General features: G+C 39.2%; 1 protein-coding gene across 5 annotated transcripts in view; it reads left to right on the top strand.

The window, feature by feature from the left end:
* Window positions 1-20939, top strand: part of Parn (poly(A)-specific ribonuclease) — a 163883-nt gene that overhangs the window by 40409 nt on the left and 102535 nt on the right. For 4 of the 5 annotated variants that reach the window (XM_051181461.1, XM_051181459.1, XM_051181458.1 and 1 more), the window contains 5 exons: window positions 93-203; window positions 843-912; window positions 14830-14885; window positions 15799-15885; window positions 20163-20237. In XM_051181461.1, coding sequence (XP_051037418.1) covers window positions 93-203; window positions 843-912; window positions 14830-14885; window positions 15799-15885; window positions 20163-20237 — 399 coding nt within the window. The remainder of the gene's footprint in view (window positions 1-92; window positions 204-842; window positions 913-14829; window positions 14886-15798; window positions 15886-20162; window positions 20238-20939) is intronic. The other variant, XM_051181460.1, reaches the window with a different exon arrangement.

The raw sequence follows: 20939 nt of genomic DNA, 5'->3' as shown, positions 1-20939 counted from the left end.
GGATTCAGCAGGACACCATGCTTGCTAGTTTTCATGTTTGGTAATACTCTTTTTTTTTTTTTTTTTTTTTTTTTCTTTTTTTCTCTCTTTAGAAAGTGCAGAAGGCTTTCCAAGCTATGACACAGCTTCTGAGCAGCTCCATGAGGCAGGGTATGACGCTTACATCACAGGACTCTGCTTCATCTCCATGGCAAATTACCTAGGTATTTGAGATATGTTTCTGTTAAGCAGAGTGGGTTTTACCTGTTGTCTGTTAGCTTAGCCTGGTGTGACAAATTTCCAAAGACCATGCATGCTTAGACAACAGACCCATTTTTCTCATGGTTCTAGAGAGTAGGAAGCCCAGATCAAGGACCCATCCATGGACACCACCTTTCAGACAGTTGTCACTCACATGTCGTCACATAGTAGAGTGGTAGAGAGAGGAAGCACCCATGCTTCTTGTAGAACAGGCTGGTCCTACCTCCCAAGTTCTGGGATTAAAGGTGTGCACCACCACTGAGCAGCCACACCCATGCTTCTTTTGAAGGAATCAGGTCTCTTATTTGCCTCCCAAATAGCTCTTTATGGATACCACTGCTTGGGGTTTAGCTTCCATGTGGGAGTAGGGAAGGGATGACAGATAGTCTGTGCATCACAACCACTGTCCTAGGATCTGGACATCCTTATTGAAGCGAGAGAGTTTTGAGAGGGAGCTAGAGGAGATGAGGAGGATACCCTTGGGAAGGAACTGCTGACACTTGCCATATAGGTGTGTAGAGCAGAAGAGTAACTTTTACACTTGATGAATGAGCACACTTGTGTATTGATCATGTGCTGTGTGTTCTGCTTTTCTTCACTAGGTTCTTTACTCGGTCCTCCAAAAATGTGTGTGTCCTCCAGATCAGAGCTCATTGAACCCTTTTTTAACAAGTAAGTAATCAAAGAGTTCGAACACACTGGGAACAAGCCCCATATCCTGGGAGACAGAACTAGGATACATTTTTATTAAATATTTCTCATCTTTAGTATCTCAAATGTTTTTTGAAAGTAGAAATTGACCTTTTGGGAAATAATTTCTCAAATATACAGGCTTAAAAAAGAAACTAAAGAGGCTGGGCATGGCATACCTTTAGGCAGCACAGACAGATCTCTGAGTTTGAGGCCAGCCTGGTCTACAGAGTGAGTACCAGGACAGCCAGGGCTATATAGAGAAACCCTGTTTCAAAAAAAAAAAAAGAAAGAAAGAAAGAAAAATGAAAGAAAGAAAAGAAGTAAAGAAAACATTGCTAACAGTAGTGTATTTCTTCCAAAAAAAGAAAGAAAGAAAGAAAGATGGTGGTTTTGGCATTTAAATTACCTTCAAGAGATGCTTGTGTTTATAGCTAAACTCACCTCCTATATGTGACATTATTATTTACTTATATTTTCCTTATTAACTGAGTACATGCTATTTCTAAAGAAAAGTTTGATAAGTGGGTACACTAGTCTATGAAATCTTTATTGTCATTGTGTACTCATTGGCTCTCTGCTTATCTCTTTCATTTTGTGGCTCTGGGCATTGAACACATGGTCTCGTGCATGTTAGGCAAATGCTGTTGATCTGCCTCATCTAGTGAAGGAAAAGCTTGTTCCTACATTCTTCATTGTCATACAGTTTCTATGAAGTGTTAAGTTCAGAGTATTTTTCAAGAATCTCAAAGATTCTTATTTCAGAGTGTGGTTTGTACTTGCTTGGCAAGGTTGTGACTAAAGTTATGATATGATGCTTAGGCAGCCAAGTCTGGCTGTATGTCCTCAGCCTTTGTCTTGGCCTCAGCTCTCTTAATAGTGGATAGTAGCCAGGCATTCATGGTGTACGCCTTTAATCCCAGCACTTGGGAGGGAGAGGCAGGTGTTATCTTTGTGAGATCGAGACTAGCCTGGTCTACACGTTTCAGGATAGCCTCCAAAACCACAGAGAAACTCTGTCTCAAAAAAACAAAAACAGAACCAAAAACAAAACAAAAAAGACTCAATACTAGATTCTGTGTGAGCCAGACAGAATGAGGTAGCTTACATCCATCATTGTAAGAAATAGCTATTTCAGTGTTGGTGGTTACATCATTTCCTTACAATATATGCAGCACATTACAATTGTATTGTGGCTTTTCCAGGTAGGACACTATTTCCTTAGGGTATCTGTATAAATGATAGTTCATAGTTTGCTGTAAAGACAGCTCCTGAGGGATCTGGACTGGTATCCTCTGAGCTAGTGAACTTCATTACACTGACGCTTCCTTTATCTTCTTTTCTCACTCTCTTTTTTCTTCTATTATTATTGATTTTATGTGAGAAAGTTTCCCCTGCATATATATACCTATAGGGACCAGGTTACAGATAGTTGTGAGCTTCCATGTAGCTTTTGGGGACTGAACCTGGGACCTATGGAAAAGCAGCCAGTGCTTTTAATCACCAAGTGATCTCTCCAGTCCCCCTCTCTGCTATTTTTTTGTTTTATTTGGAAATTCAAAGGAAGTATGAAGTTGGTGGCCTTTTCAAAAGTGGACTAAGTAACAGTTTGATGTATACTGAAAATTAAGTTATACTTTTTGCACAGAAAATGAGTTGTGTCCAAATCTTTGGTGTCTGTCCAGTTCAATATTAGCAGGAAAAAAGGAGTGAATAATAATAATTTTCTTAGTTTTTACATATTTTAGAGCAGTGTTTATCTTTGTAATTCTTCTGAAATCTGTGCCGCTGGTGACAAATAAATGTGGTTTATGTTTTGATCATTCCTTACATATATATATATATATATATGATATTACATTCACTGTTCTATAGTAGTTTTCAAACAGGGAATGTTTAGTTTCTGCAGATATTTGAAGCAGCAATTCTGTAATTCTTTACAAAGTCAGGTGTGATGGTGCAGACTGGGTCATATAGAGACAGGCAATAGTTTCTAAGTCACACATAAACCAGACAGAATAGTGTAGAGCAGCCTGCTCAAGAGCACTGTTGCAAGAATGTATTGCAAATGCTGTGCAGCCTTTGAGTTAGAGGAACCTGATAGTTGTGATTCATGCCTGTGATCCAGTACTCAGGAGACTCAGTCTCCTGAGCTAAATCTGGGCTCCATAGTAAGTTCTCAGCTTGTCGAAGCTACAGTGTGAAATCATTTCTAACAAAAGCAGAAAGCAAAGGCTGAGCAGTGAATATTTAAGGCCTCATTTAGCAAGAGAACATCTGTCCATTTAGAGTTGTTCTTTTTGAGGAGCTAAAACCTAAATACATATCAAAACAGTGGACAAGGGTATTAGGTCAGGAATCCTCCTAGGATTCTCTTAAAAATTGACATTTGATCTATTTTTTCTTATCTTTGAAGAGAAAACACTGTGGTTTTCTTGTTCTGTGCTGTCATGTCTTCTTGGTCCAACACAGCCATGTTTTCCAAGACATCTGCAGTGGGGACTGCTGCTACTAAGTTGTCTTCCTTCTGGCACTGACTGACCTTGCTCCTACAGGTCTGATTTATCACATTGGACCTTGAGTCTTGTCATTTTTCAAGTTACCCTGTTTATAAACATCCAACATTCACCTTTAACATTATTTCAACTAATAATGCTAGAATGACTTTTCTGAAGGTCAACATATTTCATTATTATTCTTTATTTTTCTTTTGAAACAGTGTCTTATATAGCCTCTATCCTCAGACTTTCTGTGTAGTTAAAGAAGACCTTGAACTTCTAATCCTCATGCCTCCCTCTCCCAGGGTAATTAATTTTTATAGCAGTTTTTCTAAATGGAGTTTGCCACACTGGCATAAAATATGATGAACATCAAACTGCCCTCAAACACACAGAACAAATAGTATTTTGTTTTGCTTTTATCAGATTTCTGATTTAAAAGTAAAGTTTAAGAAAGGTTGTTGGCAAGAGAGCTCAGTAGGTAAAGGCATTGGCACATAAGCCTGGCAACTTGAGTTTGCTTCTTAGAATGAGAGAACCCACTACACAAAAAGTTGTTTTCTGACTTCTACACACATGCTGTGACATATGCACCCACAAACCCACATACACACGTACATAAAACTTTTTAAAAAGGAGAAAAAGATAAAACTTGAACAGAAATAAATTCATATTTCCATTTAAAAGTTTCTGTGCATTGTGTGTATGTGCATGTGTGCCCGTGCCTATTCAAATTAGAGATTGAACCCTGTATCTCTTGTATGCTAAGCCTTACCACTGAGCTATACTTCCAGCTCACAAAGTCTAGTATATAAATGTATGTGTGTGTATCAAAGAGTCAAAGAGAATTGAAACATGGCAATGAGAAAGAATCTGGGACTGTTCTTGACCTGGGAATGTCCTGCTTGTTTATGTGGGGAACTCTCTGGTCAGGAACTGATTTACTTTTTTTTTTTTTTTTAATGACCTTAGTCTATTTTAATCAGTGCTTAGAAAGCCAGACAGAGAAGATTCTTTGGCCCAAATCTTTTAGGCTGGAAAAAGATAAAAATACTCTTTGTTTTTACTTTTATTGACTCATAGAAAACAAATCCTGACTTTGCCTTATATTTTATTAACAGTTATCTGTCTCTGCTAGGCACCTTGAAATCTCATGCAGATCACCTTTTATGAAGGCTTAGGAAAGGAGAGGGCCCACTCACTACCTCCCTGCCTGTCCCCAAAAGAGATGCAGCTGTGGTAAGAAGATAGGTGGATTTTACACTTCTAGTTTTAATGAAAACAGTGAAATATTTGTTACCCTTTGAACATAGACAGGAGTGCAGAGACTGCAAGTGTGAAATAAGTGTATCCTTTTCCACATTCTACTTCCAGGTGTTACAGGCTTATGGAAACTCAGGAGGATGGTGGCAGCCTAGTATCTGGAAGTACAAGCACTTTGAATTGGGGCAGTTAAAGAGGTCCTGTTATTTAGATGACTGTAATGCTGCAGTTATGGGAGGTTGTGACAGCATGTTGAAGAGCCACAAGTGGAGAGGGCAAAGACTCAAAGAAATTACAGTCATGTTTTGTTCCTTTCATCCATGGAAAGTGATGTCAGCATTATTCATTGTTATTATTATTATAGTTATTATTATTAGTCTAGGTCTCGCTGTATATCCCTGACAGGCCTGGTATTCTCTATGTAGACCAGGCTGGTTTGTAACTTGTGTAGATCTACCTGCTGCTGTCTCTCAAGTGCTAGGAGGCACCATCCATGGCAAAAGCTTTATGCATTCTTTCATTGGTTCTGACTTTGAGCAAGAGATCAATAATTATTTCCAAGACTATGTATCTGTATCTATGTATCTGCTCAACAGTGAGCCATGTTCTCTGAGAACTGTAGCTGAGTGACTAAGGAGATGGCTCAGAGGGTAAAATGCTTGCTGTTAAAGCTTAAAGCCAGAGGCCAAGACCATGTGAAAGATAGCTGGTCTTGGTGGCCCAGCTGTAGTCCGCCACTCAGAAGGCAGACAGGGAATCAGTAGAGCAAGCAGGCTAGCCAGATGGGCTGAAATGATGAGTTCCAGGGTCATCAATAGACTGTGCCTCAATGAATATTGTGGAAAGCAATCCAAGAAGATACTGGATGTCAATCTTGGACTTCCACATGCATGTGTAAAACACACACACACACACACACACACACACACACACACACCCCACACTATACACATATATGTAAATATGAAAACAAAAGAGTAATGTAATCCAGCTAGCAGATAACATACCCATTGAACACCTTTTAACATCTAGAATGTTAGATAAGTTAATTGCCCTTCTGACAGAAACTCTTACGGGTGGATGGTAATCTTGTGGTTTAAAGCTGAGACGTTTTTCTCCCGAAGTCTGGGAAAGTGGGTCTGTCCTCAGCTGAAGGTTTCCTTCTTTCTTCCGTAGCACAGAATCTGAACCAGGAAGATAGGGGGTTGTGTCTCTCTAGGAGATTTCCTTTTCTCTCAGCATTTGACCTGAGCATTGGTTCTATTGGGTAGCATGAGAATTGGCTTCCACTGAAGTCAATGATTCATAGGTTCTTCGGATAATGCTTTTGTATAATGCTTAGTTTAATAGATTATTTAATGTAATTTGATATGGTTCGTTGGATGCAGTGTTCTAATCTAAATTTTACTGTCAATTATATTTAAGAAAGATATGCATTAACTTCTTGAAAAATATGGGCAGTTCTTTATTTGGATTGGAAATTGTACCTCCCCACTTCCCATGAGTGAAATTAAGCCATTACAGTAAGTCCCCCTTGCAAAGTTGGGTCAGTGAACCGAATAAACATGTTTATTTAAATGTGAGAGATGTCTGCATACTTCCAACTCCATGCTAAGTTTTTTTTCTGAATAGCACATAAATGTGTGTAACAGTGAGCCTTTGGATACGGGCTTCCTGTGCACTGCTTTTACAGCAGTGCCCTGTTTGTAAGTACAGTAGAGCTAGTGACTGCTAAAATGCTTGAATTTTCCATTGGGAATTCCATTTGGGGATTCTTTCTCTGTGTTGGGTCAGATAGCATTCAACATTTTGGTACCAAAGGCTTAGTGATAGAGAACAAGGCAGCTTTATTTGGCATCTGTTACAAGAAGATTTCCCACCAGCCTGGACCCATAGCCGCATCAGCCCCAAAGAACACAGAGACATTGTATTAGATATAAGGCTGTTGGCCTGTTATTGGCTAGATCTGTCTTAAGTAGTAACCCATTTCTATCAATCTAAGTATTTTTCTACTTGGTCTTATCTTACCGGAGAGAGGGTCTGGACCTCTACTCTCTCAAGTTTCTACATCTTGACTCTCCTACTACCTCCCCCAGAATGTTCCTTGTATCATAGTCCCACCTGTCTTGCCTTCTATTTACCAACAGGGCTTTATTCATTAAACATAAGAGAAACATATTTACACAATACATCTTCCATCATCTCCTCTTTTCTGTCTAAATAAAAAGAAGGGTTTTAACTTTAATATAGTAAAATATATATATATAAAACCCGTTATCAGATAACTATAGTTATCAATATTTAGTCCATTAGCATTTAGCAAGATTTAAAGAAAATATTCTATCATTTATCCTATCTTTGTGAGTCTAAAGTCCTATATGTAAATTATCTTTAATCCTAACTAAGGAAAACTATAACCATAACCATCTGTCTTCAGCTGCATCAAAGACCACAGAACGATAATATATAAACTCTAGAAATGACAGAGACATCTTGCTACCTGGTCAGTCATCCGAAGTTCTTCTGTAATGTTTTGTCTTCGGCCTATAGGCCATAGTGTATCTGGCAGACTCCTTAGCAAAGCAGGAAACTTTAAACTGTCCACCTGTGTTGGCTGTTTGTCAGTCACTTTTCTCTGTGTCCTGCAGATTGTCTGGCAGACTTGTTCATGAAGCAAGAACCCTGTAGCAATGTCCATCTTGTTTCAGCAGTCACTTTTCTGTGGGTCCTGCATGTCCAGTTTGTACAGCATAAAGCCAAACAGTCCACATAAGAGCAGTATCTTGCCCAAATGCTAGTCTTGTCATATTGGAAGTAAACTCCATAACGAGTTTCTTCAATGTCCATCTTCCTTTCTGACGCAGGTGGTGCTGCTAGGAGCAGTTGTGCATCACTGTTAAGAAAAACCCTAAACCATTTTAAATACCATATTTTGTAGGTCTTTGAAAGGTTTGAAGAATGCCTATCCAATTGAAATATTTGTCTATCTATCTAGAAAACCTAACCAACCTAACTATAAGCTTTGACTATCATAGGTAACTCTACAATCTATACTTAATTATACATAACATTTTAAAATGAGCTATATAAACACAATACCTAAACAGGAGAAATACGCATATCGCAAAATTGACCTTAAATTGTATCAATAAATAAAAATGGATTCCAAAGCAAAGTATTCATTTCTATACCATAATCCCCTTTTTTACCTTTAAAAAGAGTGTAGTTGTAGTCATTAACCGTTTATAACCAACCCCATTTAAATGGTAGGGAGCGCTGTCATTGGAGATCCTAAGAAGACACAGAAATCCTGGCCCTAGTAGTCTGCAAGGCTGCCTTGTCCAAGCTGTTTTGAGTATTGGATCACCTGGGATGGTGTTTCAGGGGGTCTTGCTTGATTAAACCATGTTAGTCTAGAAGGAATCCATAGCTTTTCCTTTTCTGTGTAAACAAAATAGAAATTCTTTTCCCAAGTAACCTTTCCTTAGACTTAAATTTGGAAGTCGAAGCACTTTTTAAAAAAAAAAATATGTAAATTGAATTAATCTAGTGCATTTATTTTTACAGTTGTTGCTATTTCCTCAGCAGCCAAACAATACAAAGACAATACAATAACATACAGTATCCAGACTCTCTGTGTGCATTCTATCTTCGTGTGGCTTGTTTATTACACTATTTCTTCTACTTCTATTTTTTCATTTATTGAGACATGTTTTTTCTGTGTAAATTTTGCCTGTCCTGGAATTCACTCTGTACACCAGTCACTTAGAAATCATAGAGATCTACTTGCCTCCCAAGTGCTGGAATTAAAGGTGTGTGCTACCACACCCAGTTACTCTCTCTTTCTTTTTCTCTCTCAAGCCTAAGTATATGTTACAACAAACTGTAAACCTTTAGAGGTTTTTCTTTTTCTTAATCTGTCTTTACTATAAATCTTTACCTTTTTCTGGCCACGAGTCTTTTATCTGCTAAACAACATTGCTAAAATGAAAGCCACAGCTGTTTTAGCCAGGGTCTATCCAAGATGGCAGAGGTACGTTTACCACCAGCAGTGAGCTGCCATCGAGAGCATGCTGCCGGCTTGGAGATGTGGTCACTTCTATTGCCGCTGTGTACACCATTAAGTTGTTAGCAGGTTTTGCCTCTTATGCTGAGTAAGGAAACCACCCTTAAAGGAGCCCTGGGAGTCTCTGCTTGTATCTAGCAAAACAGCCCATCCAAGAAAAAATGTTACCAGGAAGCCTTGCTTGTCTTTGTTATTTTGTTTCTAAAATCCCTTTTTAAGCTTTTGTCAAGTTTTAAATGAAAGTTCTCTGGCCCTACATTGTAGGCACCATTTTGTTACTAGCAGTTTTCCTTCTAGCCTGGACCCACAGCTGCATTAGCCCTAAAGAACACACAGAGACACTGTATTAGGTATAAAGCTGTTCACCTGTTTCTAGTGTTTCTTTTTGGCTAGCTCTGTTATAAATATTAACCCATTTCTATCAATCCATGTGGTCTTATCTTATTGAAGAGAGGGTTCAGATCTCTATTCTCTCCTACTACCTCCTCCAAAATGCTTCTCGTCTCCTAGTCCTGCCTATCTTGCTTTCCTTTTTGCCAACAGTGCTTTTTATTACAGAATGCCATCTTCCATCAAGCATCAAGTAAACTATTTAGTTTTTAGGAGGGGGATGTGAGCTGTACCCTTTGGCTAGGGAGAAAGGTCAGAACAGACACAGTCACATATTAAGATAATTCTTGATACTAGAACTCTTTCCCGGGCCATCAGGCCTGAATGTGCATGTACCAGTTTACTGGTGTAAGAAGTTAGATCTTGTATTCAGACCCTCAGGGCTTCTCAGCCCTTAGCTCTACAACTAGAGATGATGCTGACACTGGAATGACACTGCATGCTGGTTAAGGTCAGATGTCCAGATTGTTTTGTGTGTATTTATTTTTGGTGTTTTGACATAGCATTTCTTCATGTGGTCCTGGCTGTCCTGGAACTCTCTATGTAGACTAGGCTGGCCTAGAACTCAGATCCACCTGCCTCTGCCACCTGAGTGCTGGGATTAAAAGTGTTTGGCACCAATGCCAGGTAACATTATTATGTTTTGCAGACATGGTTGTGGCCACAAGGCTTTCTTCAGGCTTGTTCCAGTTGCCTTGAAAATTCATTCTGCTCAGAGCTCCATATCAGGCAACAGTCTCGTTCCCCATATCTTGGCTGTGTGCCATCATAGAGAGCTGTAATTTAATCAACCCTGGGAGCATTAACTACCACCACATACAAGTGTCTGAGCTTCTTTCAGGGTTGGATATTGATTCATCTTCATCTCTAGTCCCTTCCAATGGACTCAGAGCTCATCATCTCCACAGATGTTGTGAAGCAGTTTGTGTTGTACATTTGGTAAGAGAGGGTCAGGAAAGGGTCTTGCAGAGAAGAAAGGACTTGGTTAGCACTGGAAGCTTTGCTTCTGCCCTCTTCTCTGCCTCCATATCAGCCAAGGATCATCCCTGAGCAAGGAAAAAAAATCTTGCCCCTCCCCCCTTTTCAAATAAGGGGGCAACTGGTAATTCTCTTCTATCCTCTAGACCTCAGAGAATCTCAGCAAGCTGAGTGGACAGTGGTAAACGTCATTTTAGTCAGGAAGTTGATACTCAGGTTATTTTTCTTTTAAACAGATTAAAGAAAAACCAACCAAACAAAAAACAAAACAAAACAAACAAACAAACAAAAAAAAAAAACCTTGCAGTTTCTCAGGCCAAAATAAAAACCACAGTCATTTACAGAATTACCAATATATCTGTTCTGTTCTTGGTGACTTTTGAATTTACAATGGAGGTCAATATTTTCCATTTTTTTCAGTTGATTATACTACTTGTTAGTTTACAAGTTCAAAACATACAGGCTGCACAGATGGCTCAACAGTTGAGAACACTTGATACTCTTGCAGAGGATCCAGGTTTAGTTTTCAGCGTTCATGCAGTGGCTCTCTTTTGGCTTTCTAAGGAACCAGGCATGACATGGTGCTCATACATGCAGGCAGTCATACATACACATAAAATTAAAATAATCATATATATGTGAACCCATGAGGACACATGTATATAAAATTATGGTAAACCTAGTGGTCAGCATTGTATAATGAGCCTTTTCTGCCTTGTCATGTGGTTCTTGTGGAGACCTTCTCTTTGGACTTAGGTGTCTTGTCAGTATCTACCTCTACAGTGCCATGTTTTCTTTCCAGAGGTGAGCAGAAGTAGGTTTCTCTTTTGTTTTTAAAGAAAGGGAAGGAGTGTTACTGTGTTGTTCAAGTTAGATGCAAACCCCTGGCTTCTAGTAGTTCTTTTGCCTCACTCCCCAGATTGCTGTAGTTCCCAACTATTATTACCACCTCCTGTTCCTCCTCTTTTAGACAGGTTCTTACTATGTGCTGGCTGTCCTGGAACTCCCTGTATAGAACAGGTCCTTGAACTCTTAAAGCTCTGCTTGCCTTAAAGGTACACCATGCACCACACCTGATTAGTATTTTCATTTGTCTCAGAGATTAAGAGCACTGACTGCTCTTGCAGAGAACCTGGGTTTGATTCCTAGCAGCCACATTGAGGCTAACAACTGCTGGGAACTCCAGTTCAATGGGATCTGATACCCTCTTTTGAACACACACACACACATACACACAGAGTACATACAGAGAAATGTAGACTAAATAACCATATCCATAAAATGAAACTTTAAAATTCTGTGGGGGGGGGGGGAACATGAGGCTCCAGAAAACAAGAGCTGCTCCCCCTTGAATCTTGTGAAACATGTCAGACTCTGGGTGTTGGGGATAATGACAGCTGCCTAATCAGTCAGATCTGCTGTGTTACATGTTTGTGTTCTGTCCCTTCCTAACTCTGTAAGGAACATGGGTTCATTTGAGTGACATCCTTTACATAAGCAGAAGATCTACACTGTTTGTGAGCGAAAAAGAAATTTGATTTCTTAGCTGTAGGACCTGGGTTATTGTTGGAGGCCATACAAGTTCTCCAGCCACCAACTGCTATGAGCTCCCTTTCTGACAATGGCAGGACAGACTTGTTCTGCTGATGGCTAGTCTGTGAGCTGATTGTACCCTGCTTGGCTTTGGATGCCTTAATTGCAGGTCACTGAAGCCAAACTAATTGCTTGTTGGGCACTTAGATTGCCTTTGTAATTTGATGCATAATGGTTCTTCTAACAGAAGCACATATATTGTTATCCAAGTAGAACTCATTATCATCCTAGACACAACAGAAAGCCTGATTTTGTTCATAATTTAGCTACTATAGGAAAATGGAAAGACATTGCAGACAGATGTAATTAACAAATACTGTTTTCTAAGTGTACCTTTGTATCCATTTCTGAAATTATGCATAAAATGCTTGCTATAGTCCAGGTGGTGGTGACTCATGCTTTTAATACCAGTACTCAGTAGGCAGAGGCAGGTGGATCTCAATGAGTTCAAGGTCAGTCTGGTCTACAAAGCAAGTTCCAGGACAGGCTCCAAAGCTACATAGAGAAACTCTGTCTCGAAAAACCAAAAAAAGAAAGAAAGAAAAAAAAAATCCTTGCTATGCTTTTTATTTGTGTGATAGCCATGTGTGTGGGGTCTATGCACTAGTATGTATGAGGGATATGCTATATGGCCAGGTGAGTGAGTGTACCTGTGTATGAGTGGAGGCCAGAGGATGATATTGGATGCCCTCCTTTATCAGTCTTCACCTGGTCCTCTTGAGACAGTCGTTCTTGTTGGCAATCAGCAAGCCCCAGTGATCCTCTAATCCCATAATGCTGGTATTATAGGTATGTGTAGCCACAACCTGGCTTTATCCATGGATGTTGGAGATTTGAACTCAGGTTTTTAGGCTTTCATAGCAAATATCCTTACCCACTGAGGCATCTCCTTGGTCTCATGATAACTTTATCAAGGATTGTTTTGTTTTGTGTTTCAGATATGTTTTACATGGCAACAATAATGTGAGCATTTGAGACAGTCACTTATTTCAGTCTGTGAGATTTACCCTACATCCATTGACTTTGAATTTCATAAAAAATTAAAATAAATGAATGCCATCCTCCCTTCACAAATATGACTATGTAGAAATCTTTTCATATGTTGGTGAAGAGTTAATACTTGTTTTCTTGTTGTTTCTTTGGACTAAGTAGTAGGATAGTATTATGAGTATTTTTTTCCGCTCACTGCCGGTCTTGTCCCATCGTCGCGGCGCCAGCCCCAAATAAAACACAGAGACTCTGTATTTGATATAATACTGTTGGCCAGATAATGGTTTCTTATTGGCTAGCTTTGTTTTTGTTAAATAGTCAAAGCTTAGAGTTAAGTTAGTTAGGTTTTCAAGATACACAGAGATGTATTAGAGATAGAGGCATTCTTCAAACCTTTCAAAGACCTACAGAATACAACATTTAAAATAGTTTAGGGTTTTTCTTGACAGTGAGGCACAACTGCTCCTGGCAACACCACCTGTGTCAGAAAGGAAGATGGATATAGAAGAAATACGTATGGAGTTTGCTTCCAATTATGGCAAGACTAGCCATTTGGGCAAGATACTGCTCTTGTCTGGACTGTTTGACTTTATGCTATATAAATTGGACATGTAGGACCCACAGAAAAGTGACTGCTGAAACAAGATGGACATTGCTACAGAGTTCCTGCTTCTTGGAAGAGTCTGCCAGACATTCTGCAGAACACAGAGAAAAAGACTGACACACTGCCAATACAGATGGACAATTTAGTTTCCTCCTTTGCTGAGGAATATGCTAGACACACTATGGCCTATAGGCTGAAGATAGAACATTACAGAAGAACTTTAGGTGACTGACAAGGCAAGATGTCTCTGTCATTTCTAGAGTTTATATATTATTGTTCTGTGGTCTTTGAGTGAGTTGAAGATAAATAGTTATGGCTATAGTTTTCCTTAGGATTAAAGATAAGTTACATAGACTTTAGACACACAAAGATAGAATAGATAATGGAATATTTTCTTCAAATCTTGCTAAATGTTAATGGACTAAATAGTGTTAACTGTGATTCTTACTTGATATCTGTTATGTCATATATTTTACTATGTTTATTTAGACAGAAAAGAGGAGATGATGGGAGATGTCATTCTGTAAATATATTTCTCATACTGGTTAATGAATAAAGCACTGTTGGCCAATAGGAAAGCAAGATAGGTGGGACTAGGAGACAAGGAGGAAAGAGGAAGGAGTAAAGAGGAGTCAACATGGAGAAATGGGGAGAGCAGACACTGGCCTCACTCCGGTAAGACGAGACCACATGGAAATACTTAGATTAATAGAAATGGGTTAATAATTAAGACAGAGCTAACCAATAAGAAACTAGTACCTGGCCAACAGCATTATATCAAATACAGAGTCTCTGTGTGTTATTTGGGGCTGGCGCTGTAGTGATGGGACAAGACCGGCAGCGAGCAGAAAAAAACTACTCATAACAGGACAGTGCTCTACACAGGATTTTCTTTCAGTTTTTCATTAATAATTTCATTAATCTGGTTGGTATTTTTTGAGAAACTACTGAGTACCTAGAACTGTTGTATGTGTTTGAGATACCACAATTTGTATTTTTATCTTTATGATAAATATTTAGCTCAGCAGGAAAGAAAACCTCTGAAGTGAATTTTAAGAATCCTATTTTTGTTTTTGTTTTTGTTTTTGTGTTTTTTTTTAGAAATAGAATAAGTGTATTTGTTACTTTCCCATTTCTATGACCAAACACAATGACCCAGGCAACTTACAAAAGAAAGCATTTAATTGGTCTAATAGTTTCAGAGGTTTGAGTTCATGATAGTGGAACAGAGGAGGTGTGGTGGCAGGAATGTGCACATGGAGAGGAGAGAACATGTGGATGATAGTACAAGTCTTTCCTCCCCCAAGACAGTTCTTAATCCTCAAACATTTCCACAGTTGAGGACTACATAATCAAACAGGAACCCAGGGAAGCATTATCAACCAAGCCACCACAGTAACAAGTTGCTTCTACTCAAATTTTAATACATTTTTTTTTTAATTAAAGAAATTAGTTTGTTACCTGAATGTTTGTTGTTTTTTTTGTTTGTTTGTTTTGTTTTGTTTTGTTTTTGGTAGGTTATTTCTTATGAGGGTCATGGACATCCCATATTTAAACCTGGAAGGGCCAGACTGTAAGTATATTTTGATCTCATTGCATCTCTAGTTGTTAGAGTCAGAAAAAGAGTGCTGACAAAGAGTTCTTTACTTGAATATAGACAGTGGTTTGTGGTTGGTAGGGATTGCATACTTATAAGTTCATGAGACCCTTGAGCTTTCATTACATTTTCCAGACTATATATACATATATCTCGTAGCCTAGAAAACAATATATTCATAGTTTCATCCCCCAAACTCAAATCATTTCCAATATATATTTTAAAATTATGCTGTCTATGTCAGCTGTTAAATATTCTGTTTTCTAATTACTTAAGCATATATTTAAATTTCACAAGTTATTTTTTTAATTGCTGTCAAATTGTTGTGGATTACATGACACAAAAGAACAGCCTGCTAATGCCTGGGTGTGGCAGTATACACTTGGAATCCCAGCACTTGGGAGCAGAGGCACGACTACTGTATTTTGTGTCAGCCATTTCTATGTAGTGGTAAGAATTCTGCTAATTTTAGGAGTTGTTTGGTAACCATGACACATCTGTGATAATTCCTCAAGGTATTGTGGACTTGTTTAATTAAAGAATCTGTGCTTGCCAAATGTGGTGATGCACACTTAATAACCCTAACATTTTGTGGGCTGAGACAATCAAAAAAGCCTCTGACTTGCCTTGTTCCCTTGCCAGAAGCCAGCCTTGTCCACTTTGTTCTTCTGGAACTCACTGGTTAGGCTAGACTGTTGGCCAGAGAGTTCCAGGACAGACCCTCCTTTTTATCCCTCACCAGTACTAGCACTTGCAGCACATTCCTCTATGTCCACCTTTTTATGGGGGTCAAACATAGGCTTGTGTGTTAAACGTCTTACTGTTGGAGTTATTTCTCTAGCCAATAATTCATCACTTTTCATCACTTTTGTCACTTTTTGTCTTGTAGTACAGCCTAAACGTGATCATGTTCTCCATGTGACATTCCCCAAAGAATGGAAAACCAGTGACCTTTACCAGCTCTTTAGCGCCTTTGGTGAGCACAAAAAAGTTGTGATGACTGTTTTAAGGTTTGCCCTTCTTCTGATATATAGGTAGGTGGTCAGGAGGAAATCATGTAAAAGATTTTTAAGTCCATATGTAGGGTTAATTTCAGACACAGAATTGTCCTGTTCTAATGTGATCTGAGGTGCATTGTGTAACCCTTGCTGACAGAATACATGGACCATCACTATGTCTGCCCTTACTGCTGATGAGGGAAAACATCAGGGTAAATAATTTTTAAGATTTAAATTCAGAAAGAATTTCTGTTTTATATTGACAAGCAGTCTCTACATGAGATTAATAATGAAAGCAGCAAACACAGATGTCTGAGCAGACCAAGATTCCAGGTGTTTAAGATAGGCATTTCCTCTCATTCTCGGATCATAAGACATATGGTAAGATCTCTCAGGGTTTGTGAATGGACAGGTTTGTTATTTTAACAAATGAGGTATTGAAACTATTCTGTTTATTTTTGGGGGGAATTCTTGAATTGAAAACTGGCCAGTAGTGGGATGCTTAGTAATATTTGTATATTCTCAAAAGATTTACTATTCAGATATTTAAGAAAATATTCCTAGGCTGATGAGATGGCTCAGTGTTTGCTGTGCAAGCTTGGTTATCCAAGTTCAATACCTGGAACCTACATATAAGTGGAAGGAGAACCCAACTCCACAAAATGCATGCTGCAATAGACATAATGTTTACTGGTTTGCTCTCCATGCCTTGCTTGGCACAGAGATAGCCCCACAAAGGGCTGGGTGCTACCTCATCAATCACTAAATCATTTTCTTAAAAAGGCCCTACAGACTTGCTTATAGCCCTATCATTCATGTATATAAATATATATCTGTACATACATATATATATTATTTTTTCTTATTTTACATGTTGATCACAGTTCCCCCTTCCTCCCTCCCATGCCCCCAGGCCCCCCTCCCATCCCATGTCCTCCCCTACTCCACAGGGAGGGTGATGCCTTCCAGGAGGGATCATCAAAATCTATCAAGTCTTTTGGAGTAGGGACTAGGCCCTCCCTCCTGCCTCTAGGCCAAGGGAGTATCCCTCCACAGATTGTGCTCCCAAAGTCCTTTTGTGCACCTTAAACTGCCCAGGCCTTCTAACTGAGACCCACATTCAGGGGGTCTGAGTCAGTCCAATGCTGGTTTCTCAGCTATCAGTCTATTAGCTCCTCCTTGTTTAGGTCAACTGTTTTTCTGGCTTTCTGTAGCCTGGTCTTGACCCCTTTACTTATCACTCCTTGCTCTCTGCAAGGATTCCAGGAGTTTGGCTCAGTGTTTAGCTGTGGGTGTCTGCTTCTGTTTCGATCAGCTACTAGATGAGGGCTCTATGATGTCATATAAGTTACTTATCAATCTCATTATCAGGGGAGGGCATATAAAGTAGCCTTTCCACTGTTGCTCAGATTGTTAGTTGGGGTCATCCTTGTAGGTCTCTGGACATTTCTCTAGAGTCAGTTTTCTCTTCAAACCTATAATGGCTCCTTCTATTATGGTGTTTCTTTTTTGGTTGTTTCTTTCTTTCTTTTTTTTTTTTTTTTTTTTTTTGCTCTTGTCTATTCATTACAGCCCCATTTTAAGGAGGCCTTTTTCTTAATTGAGATTCCCTCCTCTTTGATGATTTTAGCTTGTATCGACATGAAATCATCCAGAACAATAGTGAATAAAATATTATACTTAAAGTGTGTATGCAGATGTATAGACATTTAAGAAAACATTTAAAACATATCTTAATACTTTTATTGAAAAAAGGATAGAGAATAGGATCTTATATACTTAACACTATTTTAAAAAACAACATAGAGAAAGCAGAAGGAAATGAAGGAAGATGCATTCAACATTCACCACTGAATATTATTCATTAAAAATTCTGTATGGTTTTTTTTTTTTTGCCTGCATTTCTGTATTAGTAGGATGTGTGTTCAGTGCCCCAGAGGTCAGAAGAGGGCATCGGATCCTCTGATACTGTAGTTGGAAGCCTCCATGTGGATGTGGGGAATTGAACTCAGGTCGTCTGAAAGAGCAGTGAGTGCTCTTAACAGTAGAGCCATCTCTCCAACCACTTCACTGAGTATTTTACAGATTTTCTTTTTGTTTTCTAAACTTTCCTGTATTTCAAAAATACCACAAATTACCTCTTAAGTTAAAAACAAACCTAGAATCTTTATGTGAAAGCAGGTGTATTTCTAGGAAGTCATCTTGTAGATGATCTCTGCCATTTGAAATCCTACCCCACTTTTTAATTTAACTGAAGATAGAGAAAGGGTCCTAGGCTCATCTCCTTTGGAAGTGCCTGCTATCTTCATATGTGTAAGTTCTGATCCTATGTCGTCAGGCTTTAAGTGCTAAAGTAAGTAAAATGCCACAGCTGGGCATTTTTATTTCGTCTCAGTTAAGTTAACTAAAACAACTCTGTCATGTATTTTTCATGATTGTGTGTCGTTACTGGGAAGCTGCAAGTGAGAGATTTTGTACTGTTTTGTTTTCCACTTTGATAGTGAAACTAAATGGTTTTTAACAATTTCCAGCCTTTGAAAGTCTTAGAAAAATGAATTTTTCTTTTTTTTTTCTTTCTTTCTTTTTTTGTTTTTTTCAAAGACAGAGTTTTTATGTTTTGCTTTGGAGCCTGTCCTAGAACTAGCTCTGTAGACCAGGCTGGCCTGGATGGCCTGGAATTCACAGAGATTCTTCTGCCTCTGCCTCACGAGTATTGGGATTAAAAGGCCTGCACCACCAATGCCCAGCATGAATTTTTCTTTTATTGCTAAATTCCAGTGCTGTTTACCCATTGTTCAAGTCTGGTGCTCTGTATTTTCCCAAGGACAGTGATGGCAGGAGTGCAATTTATCATCTCCTCTGCAGGCTCCAGGGCTCTGCTCTGGGTTCCCTTTCTGCTTAGACATACTGTTTGCTTCAGTGTACAGTTTGCTACTGTATCTCACTGATAGTCTGTCTTGATTTTTCTCTCTCCAGATCCTTAATCTTTCAAGTTACCAGTGTGCGTGCATGTGTGTTCGAGCATGTGCATGTGGAAGTCAGGACAATTTGTAGGAATCAGATCTCTCTTCCCACCATATGGATTTTAGAAATGGTCAAGTTTGGCTGCAACAACTTTATCCATGGACCCATCTCAATAGCTTTCCCCATCTGCATTCTTCTTTTCCTTGTCCTCTATTCTCATTTCCTGGACTGATTTCAACACTGAATTTTCCTTCTTTCTGTTGGTTTATCACATTCCCTTCAAATTCAAAATAAACATTCATATTCTGTCATATTCAAGTCTGTGTCTTTGGAGCAGCCTACTTTTGGTTGTTGTTAGAAGCTCACCACAGCTTGGTGTGTTATGGGAAAGGGTCTAATTTGGCTCAGAGCTCTTTCTAGTAGTTTGGAGTTGCAGCTTTGTTGCTGTCAGAGTTCCCAGGAAGCACAGGCCATCTTAGAATGAGAGAGGAACACAGGCCCTTGTGCGTGCATGTTTGTCAGTCTCCTCCTCTTCTTGTATGACCAGTAGTGCTCCCATGAGGGGAATCACCGTGGATGAGCTTTCTTATTGCTAAGTATTATGTGTTAATCATACTTCCCTTTATGATTCCAATGTCTGAATTCCTGAGATTAAGTGTCATCTTGGGGCAGGAACAAAATATCCAAACCGTAGCAGTCTGTAAAATGAAATAGTTTTAACAATTTTGATTGCATGTGGTCTCTCTCACACTACTCCCTCCCATCCCACCCCCCGTCTTTCTCCCCATCTTTCTCTCCCTCTCCCTGTTTCTCTCTGTCTCTCACTCATACACACACACACACACACACACACACACACACACACACACACACACACAGAGGCACATGTTCCTCATAGACCGTTGGGAGGCCAGTGGAGGAAGTAGAACATCCTGTTGTGGCATAGGATTTCTCACTGTACCTGAAGCTGTCCTTCTGAGATCCTCCTATTTCTAGCACCCGGTGCTGGAGATATGGGCCTGGCTTTTTTTTATATAGGTGCTGGGGTTTGAACTTAGGACTCTGTGCTAGCATGAGTGCTTTTGTGTGCTAAGCCATCTCCTAGCCTCTCTTGAAAATTTAACAGAAGTAAGTGGATTAAAGTTTTCAGTAAGCTAACTAGTGCTGAGATCTCTAGTCTAAAAGCAGCACTTTATCTCTCTAGACTTTACTGAAATATGCCAGACTGGGTCTACTGTGTGAGTCTCTAAATGCTCAGACACTCATTTTGTTTTTAATCCACCATTAACAGGTAACATCCAGATATCCTGGATTGATGACACATCGGCCTTCGTTTCTCTCAGCCAGCCAGAACAAGTACAAATTGGTTAGTGTCCTAGACATCTATTTTGCATGTTAATGTGGTAGGGGTTCACCTTCAGTTTGAAAGCTGTGGTTTCATGTTGAAATATTTTGATATTTCTCATTAATTTTCCTTATCTCAGGAATACAGGATTTGTTGTAGAGGTAAAAGCTTAGACTCGTGTCAGTACTATTCTATCATGTGCAGTGTGTGATGCCAACATGCTATTTAACCTGCTGAGTTCTGTTTATCTCTGTGTGATAAGCATAATAGTGTGGACCTGTTTGGGCTGTTGTAAAACATTGACATTTACTAGCTTGGTGAGCTTGAATTCTGGCTGCTTGATAGCAGTGAAATTTCAGTACACAGTGTTCTTCAGAAACATGTGACTGCAAAGATCATATTGGATATGGGCACAAAGGATTCTGCCTGTTGTATATTTTCATTTTTTGCTTGCACGTATGCTTTTAGTCTCCACTCCTCCATTCTTCTGACAGGTGACTTATAAAGCAAAAGGTCAGCTTATCAGAGCAATGATGATGCCTTCAGGGTAGATGAGCGACCTCAGATGTGTGCTGTAGACCGGCTGTAGTATTAGCGAAAGAAAAGCAAGGAGAACTCTGACAGCAATGTGGCTACACCCACTCCTCTCAGTGTGCTTTCTGCATCAGTGACAGGAAGTAATGAATGTCCAGGCTGTTAGTTGACTGACTCAGGGACAGATGG

This window comes from Phodopus roborovskii, unplaced genomic scaffold (genome assembly GCF_943737965.1).
Source record: "Phodopus roborovskii unplaced genomic scaffold, PHOROB, whole genome shotgun sequence".
Lineage (NCBI taxonomy): Eukaryota > Metazoa > Chordata > Mammalia > Rodentia > Cricetidae > Phodopus > Phodopus roborovskii.
The sequence above is the reverse complement of the archived record's forward strand: the minus strand, read 5'-3'. Positions and strand labels throughout refer to the sequence as shown.